The sequence below is a fragment of the Gopherus evgoodei genome, chromosome 14, assembly GCF_007399415.2.
Source record: "Gopherus evgoodei ecotype Sinaloan lineage chromosome 14, rGopEvg1_v1.p, whole genome shotgun sequence".
NCBI lineage: Eukaryota > Metazoa > Chordata > Testudines > Testudinidae > Gopherus > Gopherus evgoodei.
Genome location: NC_044335.1, coordinates 23,459,053 through 23,480,467, shown reverse-complemented (window position 1 = coordinate 23,480,467; position 21,415 = coordinate 23,459,053). Strand labels below are relative to the sequence as shown.

General features: G+C 41.2%; 1 protein-coding gene across 2 annotated transcripts in view; it reads left to right on the top strand.

Annotated features, from left to right (window-relative positions):
• Positions 1-244: 244 nt before the first annotated feature.
• The window catches only part of DHX35 (DEAH-box helicase 35), a 45,176-nt gene continuing 24,005 nt past the window's right edge, over positions 245-21,415 (top strand). For both annotated transcript variants that reach the window (XM_030533241.1, XM_030533240.1), the window contains exons 1-10: positions 245-326; positions 2,441-2,574; positions 2,956-3,048; positions 7,758-7,835; positions 12,445-12,549; positions 14,283-14,344; positions 16,123-16,192; positions 16,483-16,542; positions 17,875-17,987; positions 19,727-19,823. In XM_030533241.1, coding sequence (XP_030389101.1) covers positions 287-326; positions 2,441-2,574; positions 2,956-3,048; positions 7,758-7,835; positions 12,445-12,549; positions 14,283-14,344; positions 16,123-16,192; positions 16,483-16,542; positions 17,875-17,987; positions 19,727-19,823 — 852 coding nt within the window. In that variant the 5' untranslated portion in view covers positions 245-286. The remainder of the gene's footprint in view (positions 327-2,440; positions 2,575-2,955; positions 3,049-7,757; positions 7,836-12,444; positions 12,550-14,282; positions 14,345-16,122; positions 16,193-16,482; positions 16,543-17,874; positions 17,988-19,726; positions 19,824-21,415) is intronic.

Sequence of the window (21,415 nt, the reverse complement as noted above, 5' to 3'; positions counted from 1 at the left end):
GCTGCCCCTGAGGGGAGGGGCCTTCTGGCTCCTCCCTTGGCGCCCATCACCCAAGTCTCTGGGCGCCTCCTCTGGTGCGCGGGAGCGGCCTGAGGCACAGTGGGGCCCCACACGCCTCCAGGGCTGGGAAGGGAAAAGCACGGAAAAGAACAACTGCGGCAAGCACCGCGGGACCGATGCTATGGCAACGGCCGGCCAATCACATAGCTCGCTCGTCACGTGACAGGCAGCCCCGACCCTTGCGGTGAGCGGGAGCGTCACTTCCTTTTTGACCTTTCACCCCAAGATGGCGGCGCCCGTGGGACCGATGAAATTTTGGAAACCGGGTGAGGGGCGAACGGGCCCTGGAGGGAGGGAGCAAAGGCCGGGGAGGTATTGCCGGTGCTGGTCCTCTCAGCTTCCCTTCTCCGGGACCTGGCCGTGCCGCCCGCCAGGAGCCTCTGGGCCTCCCCTCGTCCCACCTCGTATTGGCGCTGCCCGGGCTGGGACAAAGCGGTTCATTTCTTAGCGTTCCCCACCATAGTGACCAGGAGCTGGTCCCCGAATGGTCTGTCATTATTCCTCCTCTCCCCAGAGTCTCAGGGTGGTGGGGCATTTAGGTTCACCGTGAGCTGGCAGGGTTACAGTCCGGGCCCCTCCATCATCTGAGCCTCCGTTCTCCCTGCTCCTGCCTGGCCTCTGGTCAGCAGAGATGCTGAGAGTTGATGGGTCACGGAGTCTGAGCTCTGCTCGTGCAGCTGAGGGAGGGCTCTGGGCTGCAGGGTAAAGGCACATTGACAGGGCTGCATTGGGGGCATGGGCGAGAAGCTTGTGCTCCTGCTGCCTGGGTTGAAACTCTCCTGTGGATAAATGTGGTGGTGGGTCTTCAGGGTTATCAAACAGATATCTCTCACCAGCACTAAATTCATGTATATCTGTAAAATAAAATAGAATTTTTCATCTTGTAAGCAAGGGACTCCCAACCTTAACTATAGCAGCACTACAGCTTCTCTATATTAAAAGCAAAGCAGAGAGCAAATCTAACTGAAACACAAAACTCTTCCTGAAATAATTATACTATCTTGTGCTTATGCTCTGTGTTTTGTGTGAGCATCTGAAAACAATTGACTGTCACCCAGAGGTTCCAGTAATGCACTTGCCCAAAGCAACAATCAGCTCACGGAAGAGCCAGAGTTTAGACTGGTTAATAGTAGAGAGAGAGGCAGAAACATTTTGAATTCAAGTAGTCAATTTCCTGGGATATACTGAAGTCTCCTGTGTGTCCCAAATTCACTGTAGCATGTCACTGTACAAACACATGGGAAGAACTGGTTCATACACTTAAGATTAACATTGAGAAATGTATATGTTGCTGTAAAATTAATCTAAAAGTGAAGGAGTCTCTCTCCAAATGGATGAGCCTTGGCAAGGTGAATTAATTTATTTAAATCAGATAACTATCTGTCAGGTATGTCCAGGAGTGCGGTAACAGAAGATATATGGATGATCAGAGGAATTATTCCCTATCTTTCAGTTGGCATCCAAATGTTATATGATACTGATGTTTAAATCTATGTCTACAATGGGAATTAAATTCTTATTGGAACCATTTTTAACCTTTCTTTAAACTGGTCTATGTTAATGCAACATGTAAGCAGTTTGTTTGCTGAATGTGGATGGGACCTGTCTGTTTTAAAGCAGAATAATGAGCAAATATAGTTTACATTCTTCTGTGGACATGGCCAATAATGTGCAACACAGATCCTACAAAATGAGGGACATCTCAACTGAATAGCAGAGGAGAAAACTGCAGATGATGCATTACCTTAATGAGAAAATCCATGCCCCCCCTATGATTGAGCATTTCCAGCTGTCATTAGTTTCTCAGTTACATGTACTGAGAATAAACAGATTTATGAGCTCAATTTAGTGAGTGGCATGGCTCATAAGAAAGTATGGTTAAAAGTACAACTTAGAATTAATCTGAATCAAAAAGGTTCCATTGGAAGACTATTCTAGCATTGTGTGTTGATGAAATTGATTCTTATTGCCTATTCCTGGTTTTAAATGAATAGAGGAATTCCTGGGAAAAACAGTGAGTATGTTAAAAAAAACTTTCTTTAAAGCAGAAGAAAAGGAAAAAGAGGGGTGTCAGAAGTTAAGGCCTTTGTACATTTCTCATGAAATAGATGTTTCATAGACATTTTTAACATTTTCTTTGAAAGACACAGATACATTGTGCCATGTTAGGAGACTTTAAAAAAGGGAGATTTACATTTAATTTGGAACAAGTTCCTGTTTTTAAGCATTAACTACATATGTTTGTTAGAGATGCTTAATGGCACATGTTAGAAGGCAGACAGAGTTCCTTTTCCTAAAGAACCTATTTGTCTGAGTTAGACTGAGATATGCCAGGAAAATTTCTGTCATTCTCTTATTATAATTGTCTCATGTCATGTAGGCACGGAAGGTCCTGGTGTCAGTATCACAGAAGAGAGGCAGAGTGCTGCTGAAAGTACTGGTGTTTCTGTCATCTATAATCCCTATGCATCTCTTTCAATTGAACAACAGAGACAAAAGTTACCAGTGTTTAAGGTATGAAAGAACTTTTTGATATGCTGAATCTCATGCCTGCTGTGTTTCTTTTATAAATTGTTTTTGATCCTCTCTCTCAAACATCATTTTGCAAGATGAAAGTGATGTAATGGAAGTCGCCATTCTTTTATTTGATGAAATTTATTCTTTGTGTTTAATAGATGTTGGCAAAAGTGAATCTGCTCTTTTTTATTACAACCTGTATGTGGATTTATGTTCAAATATTATATGTAGTGCACTGCATTGATGGAGTTTAATGAATTAATAATTCATGTCTTATACTGAGTGTATATCTATATGTGCATTGCTCTTTGCAGAAATTTGTTGAAAATTCTGTTGTTCAGATTGTTCTCCTAACTTGAATATGTTTCACCCTTCCAGCTTAGAAACCACATCCTTTATCTGGTGGAGAACTATCAGACGCTGGTGATTGTTGGAGAAACAGGATGTGGAAAAACTACTCAGATTCCACAAGTGAGTATGCATGTAACTTAGCAAAATTGTATTCTTCCAAGAGATCTTACATAGGATGACAGACAACTCTTGGGAATGGTATAGAGACCTTATGGGGCAAGGGTGATACCTTAGGCCAGTCCTGATATTGCAATGCACTGAGGTATGAGAGAGCCTTACACCTGGCCTCTTCCTTGCTATCAGCCAACAGGTTCTGGCATTGACAGAACAAGGAGCAATGGTCTCAGGTTGCAGTGGGGTAGGTTTAGGTTGCATATTAGGAAAAACTTTTTCACTAGGAGGGTGGTGAAGCACTGGAATGTGTTACCTAGGGAGGTGGTGGAATCTCCTTCCTAAGAGATTTTTAAGGTCAGGCTTGACAAAGCCCTGGCTGGGATGATTTAGTTGGGGATTGGTCCTGCTTTGAGCAGGGGGTTGGACTAGATGACCTCCTGAGGTCCCTTCCAACCCTGATATTCTATGATTGCAACAGCATAAAATCCTTCTGCCACTTAACTTATTGGCCTATGCAACAAAGGACCATACTCAGGAATCAAACTTGGGTCCACAATTCCCACTGCAAAAAGCTCCTGCTCAAGTAGGAGGCCAACTTTTCTTAAATTTATTACTCCTTCAGAATTCTTTTAAATTCATCACCATTTGTAAAGAAAACATTTCAATCAGGATCTTTCTAATTCTTTGTTCAAACAGTGACCATCTTTATTTGCTGTGCTTCCTTGCCAGAAAATTGTAACATGAATGGGAGAAATATATTTGTATGGCACCTTTTCCTATTCCATTAAAATATTAACCTTCTTCGAATGCTAGCACATATCCATTCCACATTAGGTGTGTGCATGCCTCGAGCACGGTATATGGACGTTTTTCTCTCAGGGGTGCCTGTCAGGTCAGCTCTAGTGCTTTCTGGTGCCGTGCGCTCATGGCGCAGGTAAAAAGGGAATGGCCAACCCAATGCCTCCCTCAGTTCCTTCTTACTGCCTATGATGGTTGCTGGAACTGCTCTTCTTGCTACGACAAGCTGTACTCAGAGGTCTTCATTTTTCATCCATGTCCCCTGTTTCTTTTTTCACTACTTATTTATGTTTTGTTTGGACTGTAAATAGCTTTTGTACATAATTGAGTTGGAGCTTCTTGGTTGTTAGTAGATTTTCATCTGCCCCTGGTGCCAAGGCATGCCTCGGTCACCAGCCTTCAAGCTTTGCGCCAAGCCTTTGCCTTTGAATGACCAGCATGCCAGTTGCTTAAAGTGCTTGGGTGAGGCTCATGTCCGGGACCATTGTCGTAACTGCCGGGATTTTAATCCTCGTATGAAGAAGAACCAGGAGACCAGATTGAAATTCCTGTTAATGGAAGAGGCACTCAGACACTCTTTGGAGCCAAGCCAGTTAGACTCGGCACTGAGTACTTCAGCTTCAGTGCAGAGTGCTCCTCCCACCATGAGGGACTCTCAGTATCATTCCCTGTCCTCGGTGCCGAGAAAGAAACATAAAAAGCAACTGGCCAAGAAGGGGACATTCCCCGACTCAGAAAAAAGCCAAGCCTGGGGAGCGCAGGAGTGCGACATGAGTCAGGTCACTGCCTTGCTCCCTCTCCATGTGCGAGTACCATTGATTGCATCCTCTTTGCAGGCTCTGTTGAGTCCAATACCAGATAAGCTGGTGCTGGAGGGACAGCAAGACTCTGGGGTGATCACGGTATTGGCCACCCTTGAAACATTCATAGCAGCCAGATACTTGCTGGTGTTATTGGTACTGCCATCGCCCGCAGTACAAGAGCCGGTGTTGGCGATGTAGGTGGGCAGAAAGGAGCATGTCACCTCAAGCTGCTGCTCAGTACCTGGCCCCTTGGTACCATCTGGGGAAAACTGTACCTGCTATCCTTGATGCAGGCCTCTCCACCTTGGCTCTGATCTCTGGAACTGATGAGTGCTGCGCCGCTATGGTCTCCAGAGGAAGGCTCATCGTCTGAGTCAGAAGTGGGGTTGGATACACAACAGATTGGTTGCTGTCAGTCCCCTTCTGGTCAGACCTATGTGGTGATAGACCTGGATGCAGGGGTACCTCCAAGTGCTTTATCCAGTGGGCACTGACCTGTGTCAATGCAATGGCCATTTTGGAACCCTTGGGGTTTTCCCCTGATGTCAGAGGCACATTCCAGATGCTTATATTTGGAGGCTTTGGAGAGAAGGGCTCCTTCATCCCATCCCATCGCACAGCACCTGACCTGGACTCTGGTACTGATCCTGGTACCGAACCATAGGACCTAGACCTGCGGGACACAGTTGGTGCAGAAGGAGAAGAGGAGGGCCCCTTGCCAGTACAGGCTTCCTGTTCCTCCCTGGACAAGGCAGTGTCAGAGGCGGGCATGTCACATCCCTTCCCCCCCCGAACAACTTCAGAGCTTATCAGAAGCTGATGAAGAGGTGGCTTTGAAGTTAGGACTGCATGTGGAGGTAGTCAAAGAATCCTCCCACAGCCTTGTCAACATCTTGGCTGCGGTGTGGCTGTCTAAAATGGCTGCCTCTCAATTAGGCCATCATGTGACCAGTTAAAGCCTTGTGGCAAACCCCATAATCCCTGCTATCCGCCTCAAAGAGAGCTGAGAAAAAGTATTTTGTTCCTGCCCAAGGGTATGAGTACTTGTACTCCCCCCCCACATCATGGTCCCTGGTGGTCTCAATGGCCAACAAAAGGGAGAGACAGGAGCTGCATGGAGAAACCTCTAAGGCGAAGGACTCAGAGACCTATTTGGTAAAAGGTTTATTCTACAGGAGGTTTAAAGCTCTGCATATCCAGCCAACAGGTGTTATTAGAGAGATACAATTTTAATGTCTGGGACTCCATGTCAGAGTTCAGAGACTTGCTTCCCCAGGAGTCCAGGCTGCGCTTCTCTGCACTGGTGGAAGAATGGAAGTCGATAGTCAGGGCCTCTCTGCAGGCTACCCTGGACACAGCAGATTTGTTAGCTAGATCCATGGCCTCAACTGTGGTCGTGTGCAGCTGTTCTTGGCTGCAGTCCTTAGACCTGCCGACAGAGGTCCAGCAGTCTCTCCAGGACCTTCTGTTTGACAATACCTCACTCTTCTCAGAGCAGAAAGATGCAAAGCTCCATGGACTGAAGGACTCCAGAGTAACCCTCAAATCCCTGGACCTCTACACTCTACCTCCGGCAACTGTGCTCAAGGCACATATACGCCTAACGTGGAATGAACATGTGCAACACATCTGAAGTATAAGAGTTACAGAAACTTAGCTGTTTTTTTGTGACAAGTATTATAAAAAATAAATAAATCTATATTTGCTAAGTATATAAAATTATCTCTTCTTGCCACATGGCTACAAAACTAGTGAGATATATTAACTGCTTCAGCATGAGTACTTGATTAATGCTGTTCAAACATTTTTCCTGAGACAGGACTACTAAATGAGAGAGGAAGGGAAGGAATCACTAAGGGCTTGTCTACATCAGAAAGTTGCAGCGCTGGTGAGGGAGTTACAGCGCTGCAACTTTGAGAGTGTCCACATCTGCAGGGCATCACCAGCGCTGCAACTCCCTGTTTGCAGCGCTGGCCGTACTCCCGTTTTGTCTCGGGTGTAGAGGATCCAGCGCTGGTGATCCAGCGCTGGTAATGCAATGTAGACACTCACCAGCGCTTTTCTTGACCTCCGTGGAAGGAGGAAGCCTCTGGTAATCAAGCTGGTTTCCTTTCCCGGTTTGCTCTCTCGGTCCCGGAGCCAGCCAGCAAACCGCAGGGAAGGAGACCTGCTTGCTCGGGGTTCCGGGACCGAGAGAGCAAACCGGGAACGCCGCGGTTTGCTCTCTCGGTCCCGGAGCCAGCCAGCAAACCGCGGGGAAGGAGACCTGCTTGCTTGGGGTTCCGGGACCGAGAGAGCAAACCGCGGCGAAGCTGGTTTCCTTTCCCGGTTTGCTCTCTCGGTCCCGGAACCCCGAGCAAGCAGGTCTCCTTCCCCGCGGTTTGCTGGCTGGCTCCGGGACCGAGAGAGCAAACCGTGGCGAAGCTGGTTTCCTTTCCCGGTTTGCTCTCTCGGTCCCGGAACCCCGAGCAAGCAGGTCTCCTTCCCCGCGGTTTGCTGGCTGGCTCCGGGACCGAGAGAGCAAACCGCGGCGTTCCCGGTTTGCTCTCTCGGTCCCGGAACCCCGAGCAAGCAGGTCTCCTTCCCCGCGGTTTGCTGGCTGGCTCCGGGACCGAGAGAGCAAACCGCGGCGTTCCCGGTTTGCTCTCTCGGTCCCGGAACCCCCCTTGAAGCCGCCCAACAGCGCTGCAGTGTGGCCACATCTAACACCACTTGCAGCGCTGGTTGCTGTAAGTGTGGTCACTCTGCAGCGCTGGCCCTATACAGCTGTACTAATACAGCTGTAACAACCAGCGCTGCAAAATTTTAGATGTAGACATGGCCTAAGAAGAAATACTTTACAGTTGTGAATCTTCTCTCATCTCAGTATCTTAAAATGCTTTCTAAATGCTAATATACCTATTAGATAGGGGTAGTAGTAGTATACGTATTTTATAGTGGGGTCAACTAATGCGCAAAATCTTTGTTTTTTTTTACCTGTGGTGTCACAGAGAGTTGATGTCAGAACCAGGAATAAATCTTAGAAGCCCTGATATCCAGTACCATGCTTTAATTGCTGGATACATTGTGTCATGTATGACTAATTAATTTCCTGTCATCAATGTTTGTTTGCAGTATCTAGCAGAAGCTGGCTGGACAGCCGAAGGGAGAGTAGTGGGAGTGACGCAGCCTCGCAGGGTTGCTGCTGTTTCAGTGAGTTCTTTTCTTTTTTGCTATAAAAATTAACATTGTTGCAGCTTCAAGTTTAAATGATTCTTCTACTGATTCTCCTTAAGCAGAATGTTCAAAAGTTCTAAATTCAATAAAAATTGTACAGTGTCAGATCGGGCCTTACCATAGAAAATTTTTACTGGTCCACATATTGGGTCAGGTTAATTTACTAGCGATTTCCTTTGAATGGATGTATTGATTGTTTGTATCAGGTTATATAACTGAACATTAGTTTCCATTTGTCTGCATCACTAAACTTGTGGAGAGACAAGGTGGGTGAGGTAATATATTTTATTGGATCAACTTCTGTTGCTCTTCTCTGTGCTTTTTCCAGTTCCACTATATCCTTTTTGAGATGGAGTGACCAGAACTGGCACAGTACTCCAGATGTGGACGTACCGCTGGTTTATATAGTGGCATTATGATATTTTCTGTCTTATTATCTGTCCCTTTCCTAATGGTTCCTAACATTGTTAGCCTTTTTGATCCTTTAGTGACTTGTTTTTCTTGGATTCTTTCATTCTCTCTTGTATAAACTGGTTGCCTTCACTGCTAGTTTGGTAGCATCCCCTTTCTCTGTACCACATGGAATTGTAAGTACCTCAGTCATGTTCCCTTCTTGAGGTCCTCTTTTCTAATGACTATAAACCTAATTTTCACAACATCTCATAAAATATGAGACATTTTGTTTTTGTTTCTCTTTTCTGTATCATTTCATTCAATATCCTTCCTGTAGCAATATCCCCATTACTCAATATGGGCTCCTCCTGCCTTTAATAATGCTTCCATGATCATTTCTACTGAGTTGTGCTCTTTTCTTCTGCTATGCCCCTTGTTCTTCTCTTAACTGCTGCCAGATGTTGCATTTATGTCCACTGCAGCATTCTCCCCTCAGCCACAATCCTTTTATTCATCTGTGTTTTGTAGCTTCTGACCATTTTATACACAGACCTCTTTGCTATTCTATATCCTGTCCTAATTTCTTTACATTACATTTTATGTGCCACCTGTCAACCTGTACCTATGGTAATACGCTGTCTTAGAAAAATAAATGCTTGGTGGATTCCTGTTGCATTTTCATACTGGATCAGATCATTTAACTATCTAGTCCAGCATCCTGCCTCCAGCAGTGACTTGAGTCTCGTGCTTCAAGAGAGATGCTCGCCTCCATCTTTTCTCTCTCAACCTCCATCTAATATGCCTACCTGACTATGTAATTCTGTACCTGACAGACTCTGTATATTGTAAAAATTTATAGTCTGTGTTCTCAATGGTACCTCTGCTTTTACCCCCTTTCCTTTTAAGACTCAAAGGCTGAAATTGCTTGATTATAGTTTAGCATATTGCCACAGTGGGGCCTCAAGCTGGGAACACCCTTGACATTTCTCCTGACTGCCTGGCTATTTTGAGGGGCTTGGGAGGCATGGTTGGTGTTATTTATTACTTTGACTGGTTGAAAGGGATTTTTTTTAAAGAAGACTGTTCATCTGCTCTCCTCACTAGAGGATAGACATTGCCAGAGGGGAAAGAGGAAGTTGCAGAGCTATAAAGTGGAAATAATTTAGAAACTTTAGGACTTCTGTTTGAATTAGCTTTGCATTGTCAGCCCTGGTTATCTGCTTGAATGCTTGGTTTGAGAGAGGAAGGGAGCTGAGAAGATTCCATCTGAAGTAATGGGTTCATGAAGGAATTCATGGAAGAGAGAATAATAGAGTAAATGGGCGATTGAGAGAGATTCATTTTTATGTGCAGGGCAGAGACAAATGTACACATGTGGAGATTATTTTTAAAGCCTGTCAAAATGATTTAAAGAGTGTAATTCAAATGACTGTTGAAAACAATGTAATTTTGACCAAATTAATGGGATTAAAATGCACTTTGTTTAGTTTTTCATTACAAGTAGATGTTGGACAGCAGATCTCTGGGTTCAGAAAACCAATAATATAAAATAGGATCTGATTAATCAAGATTTGCGCTATCATCCCTAGGCTGTTGGTTCAAAATGGCCCAAGTTGGTAGTGTCCCATAGTCGTTACCGTCTGATAGTCATTAAGTGACACATAAGAAATATTTAGTCCACTTCCTGTGTGTCACTATCACAAAATCGCCATCAAAACTAGTTGGTACACAGTCTCGGGAGAGAGGCCAACCATTGGAAAGACCATGAAGACAGAGCTACTCTTTTCCCTCACTAGTGGTCCTCCTAGTTGTGTCACATTGGCAAAACAATAGTGGGTTAGCTTAAATTACTTCTTCCTGTTCTCTGTCTGTCCGGTGGATAGAGGATTCTATACTCAGATTTTTTTTTTTTTTAAAAGCGACGTTGTTATCTTGTAAGAAATCAGTCAGTACTGGGTCAGTTGAAGGACAGATGGGAATAATCAATTCTTTAATTATAATACTAAACATATTTGCTTAGATCTCTCCTTCCGTTTTGTGTCACTTGTATTGTTGGCCTCTGATCCTGCAATTGATACTGTGCAGCAGGCTGCCGTACACGTATGGACCTGTGAGGGCACTGCAATCTGCCTGCGTACTATCAGTTTTCAGACAGGGAGCTTAGACTGCAAGTTCTCTTGGGTAGGAACTGTTTGTTTATAGGTATGTGTGCAATACGTAGCACAAATGTGCCGCAGTTCTAATTTAAAGATTTTATTTTAAAAGCGTTTATAAAATATAAGACCAATAGAAATGCATTGACAGTTTGTGTAATATTCCAGTGCAAGTTGTTTTTAATTAAACATTCCCTTGCAGTGTTTGAAACACAAACATTACAGCACTAAGGACCTGCAGCTGAAACTGAGTGTGAACAAAAGGTGAATTCGGCAGAAATGATTATTTTCATTGTCCAAGCTGAGAGAAATGCAAAAAGTCTATAAATAAGTAAATTGGATTTTTAAATTTGTTTTTTAGGTGTTAGTAGCATACGTAAAGAAATTTGGCTTACAACGTATGATTTTTTAAGTTGATCATATTCCTTTTTAAACAAGTTGGAAATATGATTTCTAGATTTAAGAAAGCATTTTCAGCAACTGTATGCACAAATTAGGCATGGGTCTAAATTGTTTACAAATGTGAGCCTCATTTTCTGGAGTGGTTACTTTGACATTTTAAGTTTGAACCTTACATTAATGTCTTCAGTCTTCATCAGTAAAAGATTAGGTATCAGAACTGAACACTCCAGTCCTTCCCTTGGTTTTGGGGCCAGCTTAGATCAGCCATTGATTAAAATAGTAGTTTTAGAGCAGAACCTGCCCACCTTTCCTACATACATAAACACACATGTGTGAACATGCTCTCTCTCAAGATTGCTGACAACTCCAATGAAATTTTCTGAAATTGGCATGTTATAAATAAGGCATAAATTGGAAGTATCCATTTAAATGTATGAAGACTTTTATAATAATTATTACTGCAAAACATTGACTGAAAACATGAAAAAATATTGACAAACCTCATGTCCATATTTACCAGTGTTGATCATGTGGAAAAAAGTCTGGTTGAGCAGCCATGAATGTTACCACAAACAATAAATTACAGGTATTTTTCCATTTACCTCAATAGGAAATTCAGCTAAAGCAGATATTTCAGAGGTTATAAATGTTTGCACAGGACAGGGTTGCTGTTAATTGACTCAGCATGTTTGCAAACATAAAATAGTTGTCTTTGCAGAAAAAGACAGTAAAGATGCTGTCCATGTGCATATGATTTTGCAAGTGATAACTTGTTCCTGTTTCATGGCTGTCTGACTTGGATTCATGCACAGTCTATTGAAATATCTTTTAAAAATTCAGTTTCAAATATTCAAGTGTGGTTTTTTTTGGTTAGTGAAGGTTGTTTCCCTCCATTCTTTAGTGCCTTTATTTTGAATTTGATAGTGAACGCTGTGATTTTAGGATTAGCGGAGAAAGATTGTGTTTTGATTAGCAGCACAGTTACCAAAGTGCATAGGCCTGGTAATCAAACCTTGGATTTCTGACTCCCCTTTCCCTGTTTTTTCCATTAGAAGTGCCAAATTACTCAAACTAAAATAATCTAATAAAATATTTTATGTGCCCTGTCTGCTGCAAGGTGGTTTAGGAAGCTCTGCCTCCAAGCTTTGGCAATGGGCACTGTGTGTTTGTTACTCTGTCCTTCCCTCAGCTTTCTGTCTGTCTTGAGGGGCAGTCTCTTTCCCATGTTTTCCGTTTGAGCTCTGTATCACAGAAGATAGCTCTATAACTTTCTCAAGCAAAAGCAGAGTGAAACTGATCTGTTTGTTGTTGATTTCACTGTTATCTACAAGTAAAGTGACCATATATCCTGTTTTTTTCATCTGGTGTTTTAATAATTTCTTTTGGAAAAACTGAAATGCCCTGTTTAAAAAAAAAATTAATCCTAATGTTTTTTAAAGTAACTACAGAATGTTTGTTCAGGACATATTGCTATACAGAGTAGAATTTGAGTCCAGTGGAATCAGCGCAAACAACAGTATTTTCACACTTCATATTTCCGACCCCCCACTCCTAAACAAGGCTGTAAAAAGGAGGTGGTTTACAACAGGTTTCCATTGTACTGTTTCTGTTGCGTTGCATGACCTCTCTTCTCTTAGGTTGCAGGCCGAGTGGCTGAAGAAAGGGGCGCAGTGCTGGGTCATGAAGTTGGATATTGTATTCGATTTGATGACTGCACGGACCCACAGGCTACAAGAATTAAGGTGAAACTTAAGCAGAGAGCTGGTATCCTGAAACGGTTAGCCAAAGCTCTCAAACTGCATTTGTGAACATTAACTAAGCTTTGTAACACCCAGTGAGTGGGATAGATAGTACTATACCCATTTTTCATATGGTAAAACTGAGGCACAGCATGGTGAATTGCACAGAATAATACAGTGGGTCAGTAGAAGAATGAGGAACAGGCTTCCAGGTCCCTGCCACAGTCATTAGTCACACGGCCTTCAATACTTTTAAAGTTTAATAAAGGAAGTGATATAGTGCTTTATTATAATCCTAATTTCTGGGATGATGGGTTAGTTCATTGAAAGGAGTTGTTTTTTTTTAAGGGATATAACTTGAATTTTCAGTCTTAATTTTGTATATTTTTGCTAAGGACTTTGCTTTTTCACTTTTTTGCTTTTTTGTTAAAGATTTTGTCAGCTTATTTAAGGTTCTTGATTCTACCCTCTTTGTGTGTTTGCATTTGTTTAAAATGTTTAAATGGTTATTTAAATCTTAATAAAATGAATAGAACATTATGTTCTGTTCTGCTAATACCAGCTGCCACCACTCTAAACCCAAAGGAGCTTTTCAAGGTGGTTATGATCAGATATTGCTCCAGCGCTAGTGTAACCCGAGATACCAGTGAAGTGGAAAGGAAGGGCTGCAATGAATTGAAGCTAGGCTATCCTAGCCACCTTAAAGATAAAATTAGATTGAGAGAATGAACAAACTAGCTGAAGGTGACTTCATGTGGGCTGTAGCTTTCCCCCTCACAGCTTTGTTCTGTTATCCCATTGGGGAATACTGAAATTATTTGTGCTATGTGGAGAAGAGTTTGCTTTATTTTCTATGGAATAACAACAGTGAATGGGATTTATCTAATACTTTACCTTTATTGTCAAAAGCGTGACTAATTCAAAGTAACTTTAAAAAGCAATATAAAACAGTGGGAAGATGTGCATTTACAAAACGGTTCTTAAATATATTTTAGTACTTGGGTGCTTATGGGATTGGTAAGGGGAGAAATGTGGAGCCTTTCACCTCAAAGTCATCAGTTCATATCTAGCTCAGGGCCGTGTCCAACTCATGAGTAAACTGAAAAGGTTTTGTTTCTAAGTCCTGAGTAGCTGGAAATTATTGTTCTCTCTTGGCTGCTCAGAGGTTTTTGTGAAAAGATGGCGGTTTCATTAGCTAATCAGAGGAAAATGTCCATATCACAAAACATCATCTGTATTCTGATCTGAGCTACCTGACACTTGTTAAGCAGTTTCCTTAGAGGTGCAGAAGACTGAGCGGGCACAGAGAATGAAGAACCTTTTCACTCGACATGTGACATTCTTTAAAGCAGGTTGAGGCATGATGGCAGGCCAGAATGAGGAACTGCTGTCTTTAGTGCTGTCAGTCCATGTTTTTGCAAAAGAACTCAATTAATTAATTAAAAAAATAAATAAGAATTTCTTACACAAATTTGATCTGCTTATACTTGGATTGATTTGGCATCCTGTACTTGTAGCTCTTACTATTTTTCACTACTAGTGTTTGGAAGCACAAGCTGACACTATACAGATTGAAAGGCACACAGAAAATGGGTCAAAGGCAAAATAAATAGAATTTTGTAATCCAGAATACTTGTTAGTTTCTTACAAACAGATAATATAAATAGCTTATTCAGTTGCACTTGTTCCTGGAGGTAGGTTATAGATGACTCATTTTTCTTGGTGTTTGATTTTAGTTTCTGACAGATGGGATGCTGGTGAGGGAGATGATGGCTGACCCACTATTAACGAGATACAGGTAAAGACATGTTACATGGAGCAGATCCTCGCTGATGACTGGCAGATCCATAGCAAATGTCTGAATTTTTTCCCGGTAAAATGCAGTTAATAAACATCCCAAAGACTGAAGCTGATCTTGGCGTTTGAATGTTAGCCTTATTAGGGATTTGTAGGAAATAATTTACATGCAAACAGTGCCCCACCAATAGAAGATTTCTAAGGTAACCAAGTAAACCTGGGTAACCTAGCCCAGTGGAGGGTTTGCTTTTGTTCATTTAAAGTTGAACATCTGCTCCTCTGACTATAGTCACAAGCAGCCATTGGACAGATGCACCCTCGCTCGTATCTGAATCGCTGCCTCACAGAACCACTATGCAACACAGCACCACTTAGCGCCTGCTTCAAGAGGTCAAGAACCAGCAGCAGAGCTGTGGGAGGAAGTTTGCACTAAATTCAGGGGAGTGCATGAAACAAAGACTTGGCATAAGTACAATTCTGAGCATTTTGTTTCAGTCCAGAGACATTTAAGCAGAGTCAAGAAATAAGCCCCCTGGAAAATGAGGTTTATAGTAGAAAGGGAAAACACCTACCTCACAACGAGGGTGTACTTGAAAAAGTTTCTGTGGGTGAGTAGGGAGGCAGTGGTAGAATTCAGTGTAAGGTTTGGGGTTTTTTTAGTCTCTTTCAGCTCAAATCATTTTTTTTTTCCTTGCTGCCCTCTCTACAGACACAACCTGAAAGTCAAGCTGGGTTCATTGCAGCCCGTGCATCAGTAACAATAATTTGCAACCAAAATTTAGTTAATCTTTATTATCCACAAACCAGAATAGAATACATTTCATGCTCTTATAGCTGTGTTGGCTCTGCAGGGTCAACAAGAGTAAACACTTGTTTTGGCTGGTTGACTAAAGAGCTGCAGTTTTTAATATAGTGACTTTTCAGAGCAGAACTGCACTTTCACTGCATAAACTAAGCTAATAAGAAGATGGTGTAAATGAAAACCAAAATCAAAAGAGGAAAAGCAGCAGACCACATCGCTAATGAAAAAATAAATGTTGATGATGATGTTGAGAAGCATCTTTGGATGCAATGGCTTTATTAGTAGAGATAAATGAATCTCATGGAATTTGCTGTTCTGTTAACTTCTCACTCTTGTTTGGGTTTGCTAAATTAGTTTGCAAATCATTTTGTCTGCTAATTTAGACCCACGTTTCCCCTCAGGATTATCACTAAAAAACAAACAAAATCCCTAGCTCCAGGAAAGTCCGTATTGTGTATTAAGGATAGAAAAAATTCCCTCTTGCACTTCTTCAAAAAACTAGCTGGCCTCAATGATGCTTAACATACAGAATGTGTTCTGTTTCCCCCTCCTGTTTCTTTTCCCTCCCCACTTCATTCCATGTTTCAATCTTTATTCTCCCTTCCCACACACCTACACAGGATTGTTTTTTCTCTCTCTGCTCCTCTTCTCTCCACAATCTCACTTAAGTAGAATGTGAACAGTAACATCTGAGTAAACTTTCAAACCCATGATATTCAAGAAGGTTTAAGCTTGCCTATCCCTACTTGAAATGCCTGGTGTTATAGTTAGTAAATTAAAATGTTATCACTGGTAATTTGCTGCATTTCCTTCTGTTTTTGAGAGGACTTTAGTTACAAACATACTTTGACTTTAATGAATGATGTGCCTAAAATTCCAGGCACTTCTCTGAAAGTGTAGGGATTTTGAGACAGGATGTCTTGGTTCCAAAGGCAGTCAGATCTGATTACTGAAACCTTGTCTTTCTGCTTTAACAGTGTCCTCATGCTGGATGAAGCCCATGAAAGAACCCTGTATACAGACATTGCCATTGGTTTGTTAAAAAAGGTTATTCCTCACTAGCTTCCTTTTTTAGTTTTTGTTTTGATTTTCACCATTAATCTTGCTGCATGGCTTGGTGGCCCTGTTGGGAGAAGTTTCATGAGCCAAGGTTTATAATGCATCTATTGGGCTAAATCCTTTCTTTATACACGGCCTTCTGCCTTCTCCAGCTGGCGCTCAGGTTCCACCCTGTTGCCTCTGCAACACATAACTCCTCTTTTCTTTTATCACACATAGGGGTAAAGTAAGTCTGTTTCAGTGGCTTTTCTCCATTAATTTCTTATTGTCTGTCTTAGATTCAGAAGAAACGAGGGGATCTTCGAGTGATCGTAGCATCAGCCACACTAGATGCAGAGGTACAGTTTATGAGTTTGTTTTAAAAATTAAGTGAGCTCAAGTGGAAATTTCACTTCTAGCAGTAAATACATCTTGTCCTACATGGTCTGCTTATCTGGAGAATTGTCTGAATGGTGGTGATGGGCAAAAAGAACCTACAAGTAGTGATATTGCTGTTTCTATTTCTTTGCCGTTTGGTTTGTTATGTAAGCTTATTTTTTGGAAGGTTATTTTAATATGAATCAGTTTCTGTCATGTATTTGTGGCTATTTGTTTCCTAAATGGCTGTTTTTATTTAAAGATTTTCCTGCTGCTTATTCTAGCCTATTTCCTGTCTAATAAAACCAAAAGACTTAAGCTCTATATTGATGATGACAAATTGACACAATCACTGATGATTAAAAATGTAAGATTATTAAATGATCTACTGCAGTAGAACCTTGCTATTTCTCACTAGTAACTCAACAGCCCATTGAGAATTATAGAACTTAGCTAATTAGCAAATAAACACAAAGTGAGACTAATGCTTCAAAAATATACATTGTTAATTTAGCATTTAAATTTAAGTTAGTGCCGATAATGTGCCATACTTGGTGATAATCTACATGTATATTGTAATATATTTTGTAAAAGTATGAGATCATTACAATACTCCATTACATCTTTGAGGAGTCGTGTACTATCAAAGAAGTGTTGAATTTCAAATATCTTGTAGATAAAATAGAGACATATTAGCCATGTGTTTATATGTGACTCATAATATATGCACACAGTATATTTGTTACACATTTGTTACTAAATGGATATATTTTGAAACCTTGAGATGTAGTTAACTGCAATAATTACGGAATCCCTTATGTTCTTAATGTTTTGTTGATAACACATATATAAGAAATTTAATATATTAAATTAATCCATTAATAATTAACATCTTTTAATAAATATAAATCAGTTCCTTTCTGAAACACTTTAACTCTGATTTTTAAAAAGAGAGATCCATGGTCTGCATGTGCTTGGTTACTGTGTCTGAGTGTGTAAATTATTAGGTCAGCTGTAGGTGTACAAAAGTGTGCGCATATTAACTACACAAAAGAGTTATAGACAGGGATTTCCAAAGGGTCTCAAGTGATTTAAATACCCAACTTCCACTGAGACTTAATAAGATTTGAGCCCAAACACCCTAGCCTTAATTTTTAAAAAACCAGGACTTCAACTTTATTAAAATAACAAATTATCAGATTTGGAAAGATGCAAGTGACGTTAACTTGACATTCTTCAGTATACTCTAGGGTCTGCCTCAGTTCGTTCAAAAACTGACTTAACGTGGAATTTTTTTTATTTGTTTTGTCAAGAAATTTAGAGATTTCTTCAATCAAAATGAGACCAACGACCCCAGTAAGGATACCAGCATGATCCTTACCGTGGAAGGGAGAACGTTTCCGGTGGACATTTTTTACATACAGAGGTCTGTTCCTGTTTAATCCTTGTAAGTGGTGACTAGAGAAATATTCACCTATTACTTCAGATTACCTAGTTAGTGTCTGGGGAGTTCTCTGGGGGAATTCAGTTATTAAGGGGACTTCAGTCATGCTTTCAAAATATTCCTACATGGTTTTGGTACCAACGCATTAAGGTTGTAAAACTGAAATTGTTTTGCAGTTGAATGTGTCTTTCTCCTATTTTGTGAGCATCAGGAGCAGACTTGAGTGGAGAAGGGCTCCAGGAACCTTCCCCTGTTCCCTTTTCCTCTGGAGCAGACTTCAGACAAGTGCTGCAGGGACTCAGTGGCATCTTCATGCTTCTCCTCCCCTTGAGCGCACAAACCCAGTGTTATTTTATTATTTACTTCTCCTCCCTCCACAGAAGGGATATGGGCAAACCTGGCAGAAGCTTCGTGCTTCCTCTTCTCCACAGAATGGGATGGACAGGTCTGATGGCAGCAATCAGCTCTTTTACCCCATGCGTATACAGTGCTCGATTTGCATTTTTGCTGATCAAAGAACTGTGGGTGTGATTGGTATATTGTCATGTACTAGTGAGTTATGTACCCCTCACCCCAATGCTGTTTGCTCCAGGTGCTACTGGGGGATGCTTAAAATGAAACAGTAATAATAATGAACTGCAAGGAGAAGAACATCTAAGAAGTAAAGGAATTGCCACTCAAATCTAGGTAACAGTGCCTTCATGCACCATGCTGGGGATGAACTACTGCACCTTCTAAGCATCGTCACCACTTGTGCTGCATTTGGGTTTTATCTAAAGATCTCCCATTCAACTAATGGCCATCCCCCACCTTGAGCACAATGTGGCCTGGGTACCATGATTAGACATACAGTCTAAGTTACAGACAAATTGATGGGTCTGGATTTTTGGTTTTCCCTCAGTTTGCTTTGAAAGAAATGTGTCTAGCCTCTTACCAAAAAGTCTTTTCTTAATAATGTCTAAATTTTACAGGTGAGTTCCACACCTCTGGGGGAGAAAATGTTTCTAAAGGAAACCCGAGCAGCCCCTTGGTATCAGTAGGGTCACTCAGATAGCAGTCCATTAGGATCAGATGTTCAAATGAGCCTTCTAATTTATGCACCTCCCTCTTTGAGTACCTGCTAACTCACATTTGTACAAACACGCCTTGACATGTTATCACATTTAGTATGGGAAAATGTCACTCTTCCTGCATGTAAATGGAAGCATATCCAAATTTTACAAAGGTCCTATAAAATCAAGCCTGTAGAATATTAGGAAATGGAAATGCTTATGGCCAGATTTTCAAAAAATTTGCATACAAGACTTAGGAGCCTTTGTGAGTGCATTTGCAGTAAACAGTTTCACCGTTGTTAGAAAATTTAGCCCATAGTATTTGCACTAGAATTTCACCTGAGTGAGCTGCTTGTCATCTGTTAGGAAACAAAAATATTTAAAATATTGCTTTTTATAGATAGTTTAACTATAAAAAGCATCATACATTTTTGTAAAATCTTAGTATGAAGGGAACAAATGGGATGTTTCTGATTTGGCGGATATGGGATGCAGGAAGGCCCAAGGGTTGACTGGTTAATTTCATGAAGATACAGAATGAATTAAATGAACATGTGACTGATTTGTAGTGTCTATGCAAAGTTAACAGTTTGTTCTTTTATTACTAAAGAGAGAAGATTGTATTGATTCATGTATTTAAGTCTTGGTTGTTTGTTTTTTTCCCCACAGCCCTGTTCCAGATTATGTCAAATCAACTGTGGAAACTGTGATGAAAATTCACCAGACAGAGAGTGATGGAGATATATTGGCATTTCTAACTGGCCAGGTACAGACAAAAAGGACTCTGTTCTCTTTTGCTTAAAGTCGCTACTTCGATGTGTGCTGGAGTTTTCAAAGCACTCATCCTTGGTATAACTCTGCTTCCATTAAAGGCACTGGGATTTCTGAAATGAATGGAGCAGAGTTAGGCCAACACTGAGCCCTTCTGAAAACCCTGCCTGCAGAGTAAATTAGATTTCTCAAAGTCAAACAGTTGGTGCTATGGTGAGTTATGTCCTTTAATGTTACTGTGAACTTTCATTCTCACTGTCCGGAGAAACAATGCAAAACTTTTACGTATTAGTCTAACTCACCAAGTTATTAAAATGCCAGTAAATCCTCATTAATCAGTAGAAATTCCAGCTGTGATGACTATTAAGGTTTTAAGTTTGTAAGATTGTGTCAGTTAAGTTAAATATCTTTAAAATGACTTGACCAGTAATATTTCAGCCTAGTTGGTACTTCAGATAAAGAAATATTTTCCAACTTGCTTTTTAATTCCTGCTATTGTATAGATTTTAATCCCCTTCTGACAAGCTTTTTATTACTCTATATGGGTGCTATGGAGCAACGTGACTGCAAAGCTAACGACTGTACAGTAACTATTGCTGTCTTATTAGTGTAGGTTCCTACTTCAGATATGAGCTCTTTGGGGCAGGGACTTTCTCTTACTAGGGGTTTATGTACAGATGAATTTATTCAGGAATAGCAGAATAGGTGTCCACAAATGGAATTATTGAGGAATAGCTATTGTACTTTAAATTAATATGCTACCTTAATTGAAATTAACTTTCAAGTGTGATCAAGTCCTATCCATGTGTTTGTAAAGCGCTTAGCACCAACGGTGCCCTGATCTCAGGTGGGTCTTCTAGGTGGTGCTGTGATGCACAGTAATAATAATGGTGGTTTAGCCAGGTGTAAGCCACCTGCGGTCTGTGGGTCGTGTTTAACCCATCAGGGTAATCTGATTGCAGGCCACGAGACATTTTGCTAACGTTGACCGTCTGCAGACAACCCTAACCCTCACCTCCGATTGGCTGGGAATGGAACCCTAACCATAAGCACTGGGAGCTGCGGGGGGCCATGCCTGTGGATGGTCAACGACAGCAAAATGTCTTGCCTCCTGCAATCAGATTACCCTGATGGGCCGCATGCGGCCCACTGGTTGCTCACTGCTGGGTTTAGCTATCCTGTGTTAAGAGTGGGAAAGGTTGCAGGTGAAGGAAGCCTGTTGCTGTCTTGAATGTCAAATTTCTTGTTTAGTGCAATTTCTTTTCCTGACCATGTAAATAGAGGGAACAAGCAAAGCATTATGGGTAACATTTACATCTCATTTTATTTCTTTTTAGATTGTTTACATGCTTTTCTTTTAGGGGTTGAATTGGGCTGACTCAAAGAAGCAAGGCAAATTGGTGCTTTTCGTAGTGATTGACATCTTGTGCTCCAGATTTCAAGCTTTTTTTAAAGAAAAATTATCTAGCCTCTAGTGTTGCTAAATTAAGTTTTGAAAAACTGAGCTAATTGATGCAGTGGTGTTTTGTCTCAGTTTGCAGGCAGCCTTAAACAAAAGTTTTGAAAGGAGTCAAATGCCATTAATTT